This window comes from Schistocerca americana, chromosome 8 (assembly GCF_021461395.2).
Source record: "Schistocerca americana isolate TAMUIC-IGC-003095 chromosome 8, iqSchAmer2.1, whole genome shotgun sequence".
Lineage (NCBI taxonomy): Eukaryota > Metazoa > Arthropoda > Insecta > Orthoptera > Acrididae > Schistocerca > Schistocerca americana.
In genome coordinates, this window is record NC_060126.1 from 196,027,553 (window position 1) to 196,043,084 (window position 15,532).

A 15,532-nucleotide genomic window follows, 5' to 3' on the forward strand; every position below is an offset into this window, starting at 1 on the left:
TATTGGGAAAGAAAAATAGCAGATATTTTGGAAAACCAAAATAGTAGATATTTTAGAAAAGAAAAGTAGCAGATATTTTGAAAAGAAAAATGGCAGATGGTTTCACGTACTTTCACTCACTGAACTCTTGCATGGCTCAGTGTCTAAAAACCTATGAACATTAAGAAAAGTAAAGTTTTCTGTGCAGCAAACTACTGTATAAAGGAGCTTCTTGCATGTGTTATATGTCTGTATCCTGGTTCACATGTAAACTTACACACACACACACACACACACACACACACAGAGAGAGAGAGAGAGAGAGAGAGAGAGAGAGAGAGAGAGAGAGAGAGCACTGTGGTGTGGGGGTAGCAAAGACATAAAGGCTGGAGAGGGAGGCAACAGCACGGGAGGATAAATATGTGAGTGAAGAAAGATCTCACAGCTGCAAACAGAGGTAGTAAAAGGGTTAGGGGTAATGGGTAGAGGGGAAGGGCTAAGAAAATTTTGCCCTGAAGTGAGAATAAGAGTTTTGGTCCCAATATTTCACTTGCCTCTCCCAACCCTTCAACTCTCCCATAGTGGTGTTTCTGTTCCACATGGAATTTTCCGCAGTTGTACTTATTCAAATAGTTTGTATCATGTAACACAGATCAGGCAAGATGTTGCCATAACCAGCTCCTTGTACTGACCCTGGGCACGTATTCAGTGTCAACCAACCACCATATCAACTTCACCAAAGATGTCATTTGGCTGCACCACACAGGGGCACGGGGTCAGCCCGTCAGACCTTGGAGCTGCTACTTCTCCCTCAAGTACTTTCTCAGTTGGCATCATGAGGCTGAGTGCACTCCATTCCAATCCTCCCACCACAGAAAAATCACTGGCAGTACTGGGAACTGAGAACTCTGATCCTACACATCATGGTCAGATGCACTGATCACTTAGTTACCAAGTTGGACTAGATGGTGCAGTGGTTAAGGCATCTTGGAGGCACATTATTCAAATCCTCATCTTTCCAGCCATAGTAGGATTTTCCTTGGCTTCCATAAATTGATTAAGATGTAAACTGAGATGGACCAGTTCCCCTTCCCATACTTAGCTTAGCCAAGCTTCTGGTATGTTTCTTAAGACACCATCATTCACTGAATTTTAAACTCTGCTCTTCTTCTTTATTTCCTTCGTTTCCCTTCCTTATAAAAAACATTGTTTTTGAAAGGTTGAGATTCAGTTTTGTTATAGAGCATCTGATGTTATACAACAGAATTAAGCTATGAAATGTTATAACATTTAGCTGAATGAACACATTGTGACAGAGCAAGATTTTTTGCTGAGAAATATCAGTAGGGAATGTTCAACAAAAGTACACGTACTTGTCATCTTGGTTCTGGATGACAATGGCCTACAATTTCACTTCTAGACTACTGCACCATATGTGCAGCCATTGGTGATTGCACAATGGGAGCAACACAGAGTAGGACCAATGTTTCACAATGATGTCTGTTGGGCCAATCAGCGTCTTTTTTTCTGGAAATTGGATATGTGCAAAGGTGTGGCTTTCCCAGTGTCCTCTCACATCTCAGCACCTCTACTTCGTGTCCTTGCAACCTACCTCCAGTGATGAAGATGCAACTTAAGAATGAATGGCAGTGAGTTGTGTTTAGTGAAGCAAGCACATTCTGCCTTGGTGAGTGGCTTGGTGGCTAAGTGTCAGACTACAAATACAAACAGTTTCAATCTTCGGTTGGTCTTAGAAATTTTTCTGAAATTTATTGGTTCTTTCGACTCTTGCAGTTACTTGTGTACGTGAAAAAATGACGAGTTCCACTAAGGTTAAGTTCATGTTAAATGGTAGGTCTCCCTTTAATTAACTGGCTAAGTATCCCCTGTGAATGTTATAATGTACAGATATAGAAGATATAGAACAACTTGGGTATTTATGCTTAGAGCAAGATACAAAAATAAAAAAGAAATTATGTGCATAATTGACCACTTTGCACATAGTATTTTCAGAACACATCTTTCTTAAGTGTTAGATTATGTGGAGAAGATGAGCTCATACAGTTCACACATATTTACCTTCAAGTAATCATCAACAGAAGAAAAAATACATTTCATTACGGTATTTGTAAGAGTAATAGTTTTATTCCTAATTGTTGGGGTAATTTGTTGAATATTAGCCTGCCCATATTTCTCAACCCATCATGACCTTCAGCTCAATCTTTGGCTCACCACACGAATTTTTGCCTTTAGAATTTGATCATGTGGCTCTCACTTCATTATTTTTATCAGTCTTTTTTACACAAGGAAAAAGGAGTGTTCATATCACACAAGAGCCCCACAATACTGAATGCAGAGCAGAGACTACCCATCTTTTTAGCAGTATTCTTTATGGTACTCCCACTGAAGTGTACAGTTACTCAATGCACCTGAAAGTTTTGTATTTGTTACTTGTTCAGTTTCTTTGTCATCAATTTCAAGGTGTTTCTGGAGTGTAGAATGGTTTCTGTGTGGATATGAGAGTATATGTGCTGTATTGCTTGTGTTTAGCAACAACTGATTCTTGTGCAGCCAGAACAGCAGCCTTTTGGTTCTGTCATTAGTGTTGTACATCAATGGCAGAGATGATTCAGAGTAGAAGAGAAAATGTGTGTCCTCTGTAAACAATGGAGTATAAGTATTTGACATGTTTAATAGAAGGTCACTGATGGAAATTAGGAATAGGAGAGGTCCCAGTACTGAGCCTTGTGAGATTTCACAACTGTCAGGGCTCAGTCAATTTTTTGATGTCTGGATATGAGATTTTGGTTTTAACTCTTTGCTTTCAAATGTTAATACATGGCTGAGACCATCTGTTACATCTATGATACCACATCGTTCTAGCTTCAGAAGCAACAGTGAGTAATTAATGAGATCAAAAGCTTTACTTGGGTCACTGAAAGGTTCAGAGGAAAAATCAATTTCACTGATGGATTTAAGAATGTGGTCACTGAAACTGAAAAGTGCACCATTAAAAATCCTGTTTTTATAAAATCCAAACAGGGGTTTGGTGAGTTATTCCATTTTATCAAGAAATATGGTTTTGTCTACCCTCAGCTTCAAAGTAGGCAAGTCCCTTTCATGCTGAGGTCTTGAGTCACAGGACTTTCCTTTCTAACCCTCTCCAAGCTGCCCCCTCCCCCTTGAAAGCTAAATAGTGAGTGCATATTGGAGGGGGGCTGTTTACGTAGGGGTGTGATAATTTCCACAGAAAAATCCTGTAATAAATAATGTAGGGTACTACCAAACTCCACACGAGTAAGATGATTTAGTTGCACTTGCAATTTTTAATACTTCTTTTTTCAGTCTCTAGAGTCAGGAAAATCGACCTGTCTGATAATAAATTTTTGTATTATTCTGCTGATACAGTGATTCCTGCCATTTAGCTGGATGTCTTCAGGTAAATCTCCTTTGCATTGATTGCAATGTCATGATAGACAACTTCCCAAAAAGCATTGCTTCTGGTTTGTCTTTTTTGTGGATTCTTTATATTCTTTTTTAAAGTATACTTGAAAATTCATGTCACATGTCTGTTTAACTACTATGTAAAGTTGTTTTTTGATTGGACTGGAGGTGATTATACCCTGGATGAGCCATCCTTTGAAATCATTGCTTCTCAAAGGCTTTTTCTATGTGCCTTATGAGAGGAAAGGCAGTGTTACAACAATGGTATAGAATAACAACTAATATTTTTGCTTTCCTGTCAATGTCCACCTCATGATTTATATTTTCCCAGGTCTCTTGCTTCAGCAGGTACTTTATTAAACTGTTGTGACCTTCAATAAATTTTCTGTGTTTTTTTGTAAGGAGGTTTGTGTATGTCCATGGGGATCTGTTTTATTTTGAGTAAGGCCCTCATGGCCAGAAAACTCATTTGGCAGATTTTGTGAACTGAGTACTGATGTAGATATATACTTAATAAATATGGCATAAACTGAGCTGCAGGAAGCTGGTGCCACTCTTGTATTCATCTTGACCATGTATGTCATACAGAATGTACTTGGCCAGTCAGCTCATGTCACTCATCTGCAAAATATATATTAAAAGCACTATACAATTTAATTCTTTTGCCTTTGTTCAAATAGAGGGTCATAATTTACTCAAATATATCATGAAGTGCTGAATAATTGCTATATAGTAGTGTCTTGTAGCAGCAGAATATAATGCTCAAGGTGCTTCTCATCATTTAGGCAGTTTGTTTTTTGAGTTCACAGGTCTGGCTATTTAGACTGACGAATACACTGAAGCACCAAGTAAACTGGTATAGGCATGCGTACAGAGATATGTAAACAGACAGAATATGGTGCTGCGCTTGGCAACGCCTATATAAGACAACAAGTGTTTGACGCAGTTGTTAGATCAGTTACTGCTGCTACAATGACAAGTTATCAAGATTTAAGTGAGGTGGGGATTTTCCCGTATGACCATTTCATGCGTGTCCATGAATATCAGGAATCCGGTAAAATATCAAATCTCCGACATCACTGCAGCTGGAAAAAAATCTGCAAGAATGGCACCAATAATGACTGAAGAGAATCGTTTAATGTCACAGAAGTGCAACCATTCCACAAATTGCTTCACATTTCAATGCTGTGCCATCAACACGTGTCAGCGTGTGAACCATTCAACGAAACATCATCGATATGGGCTTTTGGAGCTGTCCAGTCAATATTGTCAAAAGCTTTTTCTAAGTTTACAAAGGTTATAAACATAGGTTTGCCTTTCCTTGCCCTATCTTCTAAGATAAGTTGTAAGGTCAGTATTGCCTCACACGTTACTACATTTCCCAAAATCCAAACTGATCTTCCCTGAGGTTGGCTTCTACGAGTTTTTCCATTCTTCTATAAAGAATTCATATTAGTACTTTGCAACCATGACTTATTAAATTAATAGTTAGACATTATTCACACCTGTCAGCAACTACTTTCTTTGGAATTGGAATTATTACATCCTTTCTGAAGGCTGAGGGTATTTTGCCTGTCTTACACATCTTGCACACCAGATGGAAGAGTTTTGTCATGGTTGGCTCTCCCAACACTATCAGTAGTTCTGATGGAACGCCGTGTACTCCAGGGGCCTTATTTCGACTTAGGTCTTTCAGTGCTCTGTCAAATTTTTCTTGGAGCATCATGTCTCCCATCTCATCTTCGTCTGTGTCCTCTTCCATTTCTACAATATTGCCTTCAAGTTCATCTACCTCATATAGATCATCTATATACTGCTTCCGCCTTCCAATTTTCCCATCTTTGCTTAGTACTGGTTCTTCATCTGAGCTCTTGACATTTATGCATCTGCTTCTCTTTTCTCCAAAAGTCTCTTTAGTTTTCCTGTATGTGGTATCTGTTTTTCTTCTGGTGAAATAACCTTCTAAATCTTTACATTTGTCCTCTAGTGATTCCTGGATAGCTATTTTGCATTTCCTGTCAATCTCATTTTTTAGACCTTAGTATTCCCTTTCACCAGCTTCATGTGCTGCATTTTTATTTTCTCGTTTCATCAATTAAATTCAGTATCTTCTGTGTTATCCAAGTATTTCTACTAGCCCTTGTTGTTTACCTGTTTGATCCACTGCTACCTTCACTATTTCATCTATTAAAGTTACCCATTTGTCTTCTACTGTATTCCTTTCCCCTCTTCTAGCCAACCGTAGCCTAATAGTGACTCAGGAACTCTCAACAGCCTCTGTTTATTTCATCTTATCTAGATCCCATCTCCTTAATTTCCTGCCTTTTTGCAGTTTCTTCAGTTTTAATCTACAGTTTGTATCCAGTAAATTGTGGTCTGAGTCTACATCTGCCCTTGGATATGCCTTGCAATTTAAAAACTCATTCTGAACTCTCTGTCTTACCGTTATATAATCAGTCTGAAACCTTCTGGTGCCTCTATGTCTCTTCCATGTATACAGCCTTTTTTCATGATTCTTAAACTAAGTGTTGGTGATGATTAAATTAAGCTCTTTGCAAAATATTACCAGGCTGCTTCCACTTTCATTCCTTTCCCCGAGTGCCATATATAAAGGGGATACGTTGTTAGCAAAAAACTCATCTTCGTTTATTTGTTCAAAATCTTAAATCTTCGAAAGTTCATCACAGGCTCCTTTGAAATATTGTTACAACATTGGAATCAAATACAAGAGTGTTGTTATATACCTACAGGAGCGCCATAAGGTTACCAACTACTATTTCACCTTTGAGAGGCAGACATACAAACAGATCATGTGTATGGCCATAGGAACCAGAATGATGTCTTCCTATGCCAACCTTTTCATGGGTCACATAGAAGGGGCTGAGATCCATAACACAAGCCTTCAGCCCCTGGTTTGGTTTAGGTATATTGGTGACATTTTTTCTGTATGGACTCATGGTGAGGCCAACCTGTTAAAATTCCTGGAATCTCTGAGTACCTTCTCCCAATTAAATTTCACATGGTCCTATTCCGAATTCCATGCTGCTGTCCTTGATGTTGATCTCATCCTCAATGAGGCCAGCTACGTGCTTCTGTCCACATAAAACATACTAACAAACAACAGTACTTACATTTTGACAGTTGCCATCCTTTCCATGTGAAACATTCTCTCTATACAGCCTTGCCATTCGACGCAAATGTATTTGTTTGAATGCAGACTCTTTACAGCATTACACCACCATTCTCACCTCAGCCTTCACTGGAGGTAATTACCCCACCAGCCTAATTCAAAAGCAGATTTCCCTGGCCATCACATTGTAGTACTGCTGAGCCCTCCAAAAACCAATTTCGGAGCACACCACTTGTCACTCAGTGTTATCCTGGTCTTGAATGTATTAATGAGCTACCTTGACAAGGACATGACTTCTTAAAATCATGCCCTGATATGAGATCCATTCTGTCTGAGATTTTGTCCACCACACCTAGAATAGCTTTTCATCCCCCCCACCCCCCACCCCCCTCCGGTCTCCACAATATCCTTGTCAGATCCTATGCTCCCTCTGCACTCTTCTCCCTACCCTATGGCTCCTATCCCTGTGATCATACCTGCTGCAAGACTTACCCTATGCATCCTCCTACCATCACCTGTACCTGCCATGTAACTGTCAAAACGTATACTATCAAAGGGAGAGCCATCTGTGAAATGACACGTCATGTACCAGCTGTTATATAAACACTGTATGGACTTTTAGATCAGCTTGACTACCACCAAGTTATCAGTTAGGATGAATGGGCATAGGCAGAGGATATTTACCAGCAACACACAATATCCTGTTGCAAAGCATGCTCTGTAACATGGAAGCACTGACCTTGGTACCTTTTTCACCACACACGCCATGTGGATTCTTCCCCCCAGACACCATTTTGTCAGAACTCCATAGATGGGAACTAATGCTACAACATGTCCTTGGTTCTCGCCATCCACCTGGCCTTAGTTTATGCTAATTTCTTCTCTTCACAGTAACTACTCCTTTCATCACTCTGCTTTTAGTTTTCTACATCTTTCATTTTCTGACCCATATGTTTTTTTCTGTCCCCCTTCCATCTCTCTTACATACAATGCACTCAGCTTTTCACTCATATTAACTTGGTCACAATGTTTTAGCAGTAATCTTTGTGGTGCATATTACCCTGTCTTCCACCTTTAAGCTCTCAGGTTTTCAAATCCTGTCGGATGCAGTCCCCAACAGTCAGACTTTCCTTCTCATTCCATCCAGTAAGTCTCCCCTGACCCGGGGTTCTGAGTGACTTTTGCGAATTGTACCCCTTTTCCTAAACATCTCCAGTCCTTTTCCTTCACCCCTTTTCCTTACGCTTCAACCCTTCTAGTGTAAGAAAGAGCCACTGGCTCCACTGGTTCTGAAAACTTGCATACATAAAACCATTTTTTATATGTATGTTCTCCTGCTGCCACTTGGAGAGTGATTTTCTTTTATCTACTCAATTACTTTATAAGGTATACAAATACATCTGTTATGTGCATTACTTTTTATTTATTATAAGGCACTTCATTAGATATATAAAAACACACATATTTGAATGCAACATTCTTTCAAAATTTCATCTAATTGCTGAAGAACTTGTAGGGTTTTAAGATGTTGAACAAATGAACATGAGGCTTCTGCTAACAACATGTTCCCTTTATTGTTATATACCACTAGCGCATCCAGCAGTTCTTATATGTAGCCTATGTCTGTCTCAATGCTCGTTAGAGTATTGTGTAAAAATTGAAAGTAAGTTGGTCAAGAACTTTTCCAATTTATATATATTACAAAAATATATAGCCTATGCCCATACGTCCATCCGAACATCCATTAGAGTGTGATATTAAAATTTATAATAATTCAGTCAAGAGCTTTTTGAGATTTTCTGTAACATTTCCCTACACAACTGTCACACTGATTGTTTTCGTTATGAAAACGTGGCAGTTGATCTGTCAGACTAAATGCTTTTTTTTTAAGTAGTCATATACACAAAAGCAGCAACAAATCAGCAACTCAACCAATTACTAAAGATAACAGAAGTATTCAGCAATGATATAAATATGGCTTTTGGAACAGACAAATGTAAGAAAAATAGCATAGTCAAGGGAAAACACACTAAACAAGAAGATTACGTATTGGATAACCACAGTGACTGCATAGAAGCAATGGAAAAAACAGATGCCTATAAATATCTAGGATACAGACAAACAATAGGAATAGATCATACAAATATTAAAGAAGAACTAAAAGAAAAATATAGACAAAGACTAACAAAAATACTGAAAACAGAATTGACAGCAAGAAACAAGACAAAAGCTATAAATACTTATGCTATACCAATATTGACCTAGTCATTTGGAGTAGTGACATGGAGTAACACAGACCTAGAAGCACTCAATACACTTACATGATCACAATGCCACAAATATAAAATACATCGCATACATTCAGCAACAGAAAGATTCACATTAAGCAGAAAGGAAGGAGGAAGGGGATTTATCGACATAAAAAACCTACATTATGGACAGGTAGACAATTTAAGAAAATTCTTTATAGAACAAGCATAAACTAGCAAAATACACAAAGCAATCACTCGTATAAATACATCAGCTACACCATTGCAATTTCATAATCACTTCTACAACCCTTTAGATCACATAACATCAACAGATATGAAGAAAGTAAATAGGAAAAAGAAAACACTACATGGCAAGCACCCGTATCATCTAACACAGCCACACATTGATCAAGACGCATCCAACACATGGCTAAGAAAAGGCAATATATACAGTGAGACGGAAGGATTCATGATTGCAATACAGGATCAAACAATAATCACCAGATATTACAGCAAGCATATTATTAAAGATCCCAATACCACAACAGATAAGTGCAGACTTTGCAAATAACAAATAGAAACAGTAGATCACATCACAAGTGGATGTACAATACTAGCAAATACAGAATACCCCAGAAGACATGACAATGTAGCAAAAATAATACATCAACTACTTGCCATACAACATAAACTAATAAAACAACAAGTTCCCATATACAAGTGTGTACCACAAAATGTACTGGAGAATGATGAATACAAATTATACTGGAACAGAACCATTATAACAGATAAAACAACACCACATAACAAACCTGACATCATACTCACCAATAAAAAGAAGAAATTAACACAACTAATTGAAATATCCGTACCCAATACAACAAATATACAGAAGAAAACAGGAGAAAAAATTGAAAAATACATCCAGCTGGCTGAGGAAGTCAAGGACATGTGGCATCAGGATAAAGTTGACATTATACCAATTACACTATCAACTACAGGAGTCATACCACACATTATCCTCCAGTACATCAACACAATACAGCTACATCCAAACGTATACATATAACTACAGAAATCTGTAATTATTGACACATGTTCAATTACCCGAAAGTTCCTAAATGCATTGTAACGTATACCGTACAGTTAAAAGGAAGTCACACTTGATCAAGGTCCGCATCACTTTCCATTTTTAACCAGACATAACGTCTGAGAAAGGAAAGAAATAATAATAATAATAATAATAATAAGAGGTCAACCAAACCAGTTGAGCCATTCTCAAGTGATGATCTTTCATAACTGATTTAATTTTCAACTTTTCTGGCGGATTTTCCAAGAATTTTCTTTCATACAAACCTTGTCCTGACAATAAAGAACACAACAAAAGAAAAATCCACCAAATCGGTCAAGACGTTCTCAGGTGGTGATCTTTCATAGATGTGGCAATTGATTTTTGTTTGTATAGATATGACACTTCAGTAGGTATATAAAAGCGTGCTCGTATTCAATGCAACTTTTTGTCAAAATTTGAAAGCAGTCGATGACAAACGTTCACATATAAAAGATTTTTAACAAATGAACGTTTCCATTTTTATTTATGTAGATAATAGCATAACCATCATTTTTGGTACCAGTTCCACTTTGTGTATACACAATATGAGTGGTAATTGTTTATTTAATAGTTTAATGGGTACAATCACAAAACAGTTTCTATCATTAATGACCTGCATTTTCCTGAACTTTTCTAATTGTCTATTTAAAAAAAAAAGCGCCAATACACTCTGTATGAAAGCCTGAGTACACAGACTTTCCTGACTGGCCTCAACTTGCTTATTTCTTCCTTCATGCGAGCTGAAATAGTGTTGCACAAATAATTCTTGCCAAGACCTTTGAGATAAATTTCTTTAATTAGAACTAAAACATCACGACCATTTAGTGACTTCACACCAGTAGATTTGAGCATGTTCCTTAGTTCAAATAAACGAGCACCAGTTGCCACAAGATCACATGCTGTCATGTCTGTTTCAAGGTCTGCTTGGAAGCAGTATGATGGTCATTGTTGTCACGTAGCAGAATCACTTTTCTTCTTGGTGTCTGACATGTTTTGAAATTCAGCAAGTGTGAAATTCAGCTGTTCTTTGTTTCCGTTAGTTATTCTGGCTTTTTTGTCCTTAATAGCCCAAAATGCCTCAACAGGAACTTGCAAAGGTTGGTACATGAACTGCTATCTTAGAGGCATCTGTTGATATATTTTCCTGGGAGTATCACATCCACATTTCCCTTTTCCTTTTCATTATTTTCATATACTGTCAGATATACTTCCACAGCCTGTAACATAAATTATTTAATAATGATTATTAATATGAAAATCCTTGGCAGATGAAAACTGCGTGCCGGACAAGGACTCAAATGTGGGAATTTTGCCCTTCCTGGGAAGTACTTAGTTGCTTGAGCTATCCTATCATGACACACAACCCACTGTCACAGTTTTACGTCCACCATTATCTCGTTTCTACCTCCCAAACTTTACAGTAGTTTTCCTGCATATTTTGCAGGACTAGTACTTCTGGAAGAAGCGACATGGCGGAGGTGTGGATTAACCACAGCCTGGAGGATTGTTTCCAGAAGGAATTTTCACTCTGCAGCTAGTGTGTGCTGATTGAAACTTCCTGGGAGATTAAAACTATGTGCCATACTGGATATTCGAACCTGGGATCTTTGCATTTTGTGGGCAACTGCTCAATCAACTGGGCTATCCAAGCACGGCTCATGACCTGCTCTCACAACTATACTTCCACCAATGCCTACATACATTATGGTACTAGTACTCGTGGTAGAAAGAATATTTATAAATCAGTGTACACTCTGCTGCACAGTGAAAATCCATTCTGGAAACATCCCCTCTGCTGTAGCTAAGCTATGTCTTCACAGTATCCTCTCTTACAGGAGTACTAGTCCTGCAAGGTATGCAAGAGAACTTCTGTGAAGTTTCGAAGCTAGGATATGAGGTACTGGCAGAGCTAAAGATGTGAGGGTGGATCATGAGTCATGCTTCGGTAGCTCAGTCAGTTGAGCACTTGTCCACAAATGGTAAAGGTCCCAAGTTCAAGTCCCAATCTGGCACACAGTTTTAATCTCCCATGAAGTTGCAAATCAGTGCCTACTCCTCTGCAGAGTGAAAATTAATGCTGAAAACAACCTCCCACTCTGTGGTTAAGCCATGTCTCCGCATTATCCTTTCTTCCAGGAATACAGGTCCTGCGAGGTATACAGGAGAACTTCTGTGAACTTTGGAAGGTAGGAGATGAGGTGTAGGTAAAAGGAAAGCTGTGGGGTCAGGTTATGAGCTGTGCTTGGATAGCTCCGTGGGTTGAGCACTTGGCCAAAAAAAGCAGATGCTCCTGTCCTGGCTAGGCACACAGTTTTAATCTTCCAAGAAGTTTCAGATCAGTGCACACTTCACTTCAGAGTGAAAATTCGTCCAGATTGTTAACATAAATGTATGTCAACTGACCATTTTACTACTTCTTCCTTTTGTGTATTTAGATTTGAAAATTATTAAAAGAAAATGCAAGTAATATTTTTCCCCCTCTGTTACAGAGATGAGCTTTCAAAGTTGATGCATAAACGCAAAACAGAAATTGATGTGAAGCTGCTTTTATTTGTAATACAAAAAACAGCAAATTTTGAAAGTCTTCTTGCAAGAAGGTTTACTGGTATCACATTAGAGGAGACTGATAGGCCAACTGAGAGAAGATTGTCGGAGGTTTGTAACGCCCCCACTCCCTCGTTTTCTCCTTTTTTTGTTTACATTGTATTGTAGACTAAGATGTCTGTTAATCTGCCTGTCGTGATATGATACAGAGGTGGTGTAAAGCTTCACCAGTACACTGTGATAGCTGTCTAGAAGTGCCTTGCAATTCCTATTTTTACTTCCTGTATTAGAAACTTGTGAACCCTGGTGTGTGTTTGTGTGCTGGCTGAAAGACTTGAAACATGTTGGATTTTCTTTCAAAACAGTGGGTTTGATCTGCTGCTAGTTTTCTGACTTTTATGTACGTGGTACGTGTATTTTGTAAGTATTGTTTCATCCCAACATATTGAAGCATAGGCACCAAGAGCTGATGAATTACCTGATCAGATCATGAGAGGTTATTCGTCTGAGTATGGGTAACCAAAACCCAAGAGCAGTTTTTATAGATAGTAATGGTAACCATATATGAGCAATTAAAAAGATTTCTAGCCTGATAAGCGATGTCAGGAGAGGGAAAGAAGTACTAATGATGGAGCAAATGTTGGAATAATCGGAAAAATATATCTAGAAAATGTACAGTGAGACTGTGTGAACCATATGAGAAGATTGTTAGAAAAGAGAAAGCAAAATGATTAAGTGAAATGATGCTGACTATAGTAGGAAACAACGTTAGTAGGAAAGTTTTACAAGAAGTGCTTACCAGAGGCAAAGAGAGAGAGAAAACTCCATCATTAACATTGTTAACCATACTAAGAATATTGCAATGAATGAAGCAGATACTAAATAACTATGTACAGTTTACTTTAACTGACAGTTGTGTGCAGTTAGGACACAGTATATACCTGATAACACGGTTGCAAAAGCAAGAAGTCGTCCAAAGGGAGATAAATGTTGTTGGATATACTGTAAACTTTATAATGTAAGTCTTCTTCCAGCTGTTGAAGTAACAGAAGTGATCAAACCAATAGTAATTATTTCTTGTTTCTTGAGTTTCGCATTGGCACTTGGCCGAACGTGGAGATAATTGCAAATGGAAAACACTTTTCATGTCTGTAACACTTTATGTATGAGTTGTTTCTCAGCTTCCTATTCAATTATCTGTTACCAACTGACTGTTATCACGACAGTTAAAACAGGCATAGGACAGATGTAGGTATTAACTATTAGTTAAAAATTGCAGATAGAAGGTTTTAATCAAGTTAAGTTACTACATTTTAGGAAGTGATGCTGATCCTATAGCTATATAGTTGTGTAGTTCCCTTATCTATCTATAGATGATGTTGTAGATGGTAAATTATACTTTATTGTTCAAATAGAGTCTATAGAGAACCAATACTATTGCAGTAGGCTGCACCTTCTGTCGGCCAACTTGAAGTTGGAATTCGAGTTGACAGTAGAAAATTGCAGAACAATACATAGGCCGATCCAGAGGAAAAATCAAACTAGTAGACAAGCTTCTGTAGTTGTGGGGCATAGCACAGTATAACCAAACTGCTGGTGGTGGTTGGTGGTGGAACAGATAGGGATTACCGATGAGTTGTTGATCTGTAACAATTCACTGGTGACTGACGTGCTGTTTTTCTGATATAATACAAGACAGACAGCACTGCCACACTGTGGTGGTCTTCAGTAAACTGCTGTGTGCCTAATCAGTGAATCCAGAGGATACAGCATCTATCCCTTCCACCTTCAAATTGGGTGCATATGAATGTAAACAATCCAATTTGTGCCTGCTTCAGCAGGGAGGTTAATGACAGGGCATCGTATCCAGTGACAGCTCTGTTATTGACCTCCATGGAGAATGGCTAGGGCAACAGGATGTTGACATTGATCTGTTACTAAGACTGATGAGGTTGCAAACAAGTGCTTGGGAGTAGTAGAAAGTGTATATATCAGTGTTGTTGGAGATGGCAGTGGCAGACAACTGTCTTGGTTAGTAAAAGAAATATACAATGCTGGAGCAAAATGAGGAAATAACAGATCACGTATCTTGAAGAATGGTAAGCCATTGGGATCTAATAAGAGACTTAACTTACTAAATAAGCAAATAATGTTAGGAGAAGGCTAAGAAAGGGACAGTGGTCATTTCTGTTCATATGAGGTTACCTGGAATACCATGAAATGCAGAAATCTTTGCATATACACCTTCCAAACTTCAGTGTTCTCATCAAAAGTAGGAAAGACATCAGGTTGTGATGCTGCTAAATTCTAAGCAAGCCATAGAAATAGCTGGTTCCTTTTTTTTAAAAAAAAAAAAAAAAAAAAAAAAAAAATCCCTCTCCAATCACCACTGTTGCTACACTTTCTTCACATGTAACATTTATTCGTGATGAACCAACTGCTGCTGATGGTGTTTTTCATCCTATTGTGATGTCTGATGATGAAGAAGGTTTAGCAGATCAGTAGCGACAGACACTAAATTTGTTTGAATTTCCTCTGTTGTGCATGTGCAACCTACACTTTACTTTCATTGCTCGGCCAAAGTCACATATGTTTTAAGAGGATAAATATTGTCACATAAGGCAAACTTAAAAACTCCGAAGAGGTTTGTCAGGCAGGAGTGGCTAAGCTGTTCAAATGACTATCCAGAAGAGATGTCTGAATCATTGACAGTAACTGTGATCTGTAACAAGAAATTTAGATGTTGCCTGTTTTCTAATAGCTCGTCAGTCTACCATGACTTGTTAGTGACAAGAGTTATATCCATGTCTGCAATGCCAAACTGCTAGGCTGATACTTGACCAGTCCACCAACCCTTGGGCTGACCATCGGTTGGTGCCTCATCACTTGATCCATAGGATACAATGAGAGCTACTGGTGGATGTAATTTTTAGAGAATGATGCAGGGTCTGCACTAGTCCATGTAGAAGTATTCTGGCATTCCATACTAAATGCTTCTTGATTTTAAATTTTTTCAATATTGTCAACTTTTTCATAAGCGTACAGCTTATATTTAGATCCAAATTATGCAAA

At 38.2% G+C, this 15,532-nt stretch overlaps 1 protein-coding gene across 1 annotated transcript in view; it reads left to right on the top strand.

Moving 5' to 3' along the window:
• LOC124545321 (vacuolar protein sorting-associated protein 53 homolog) overlaps nucleotides 1-15,532 on the top strand; it is a 158,149-nt gene that overhangs the window by 56,250 nt on the left and 86,367 nt on the right. Inside the window, exon 7 of the mRNA XM_047124222.1 lies at nucleotides 12,406-12,571. Coding sequence (XP_046980178.1) covers nucleotides 12,406-12,571 — 166 coding nt within the window. The remainder of the gene's footprint in view (nucleotides 1-12,405; nucleotides 12,572-15,532) is intronic.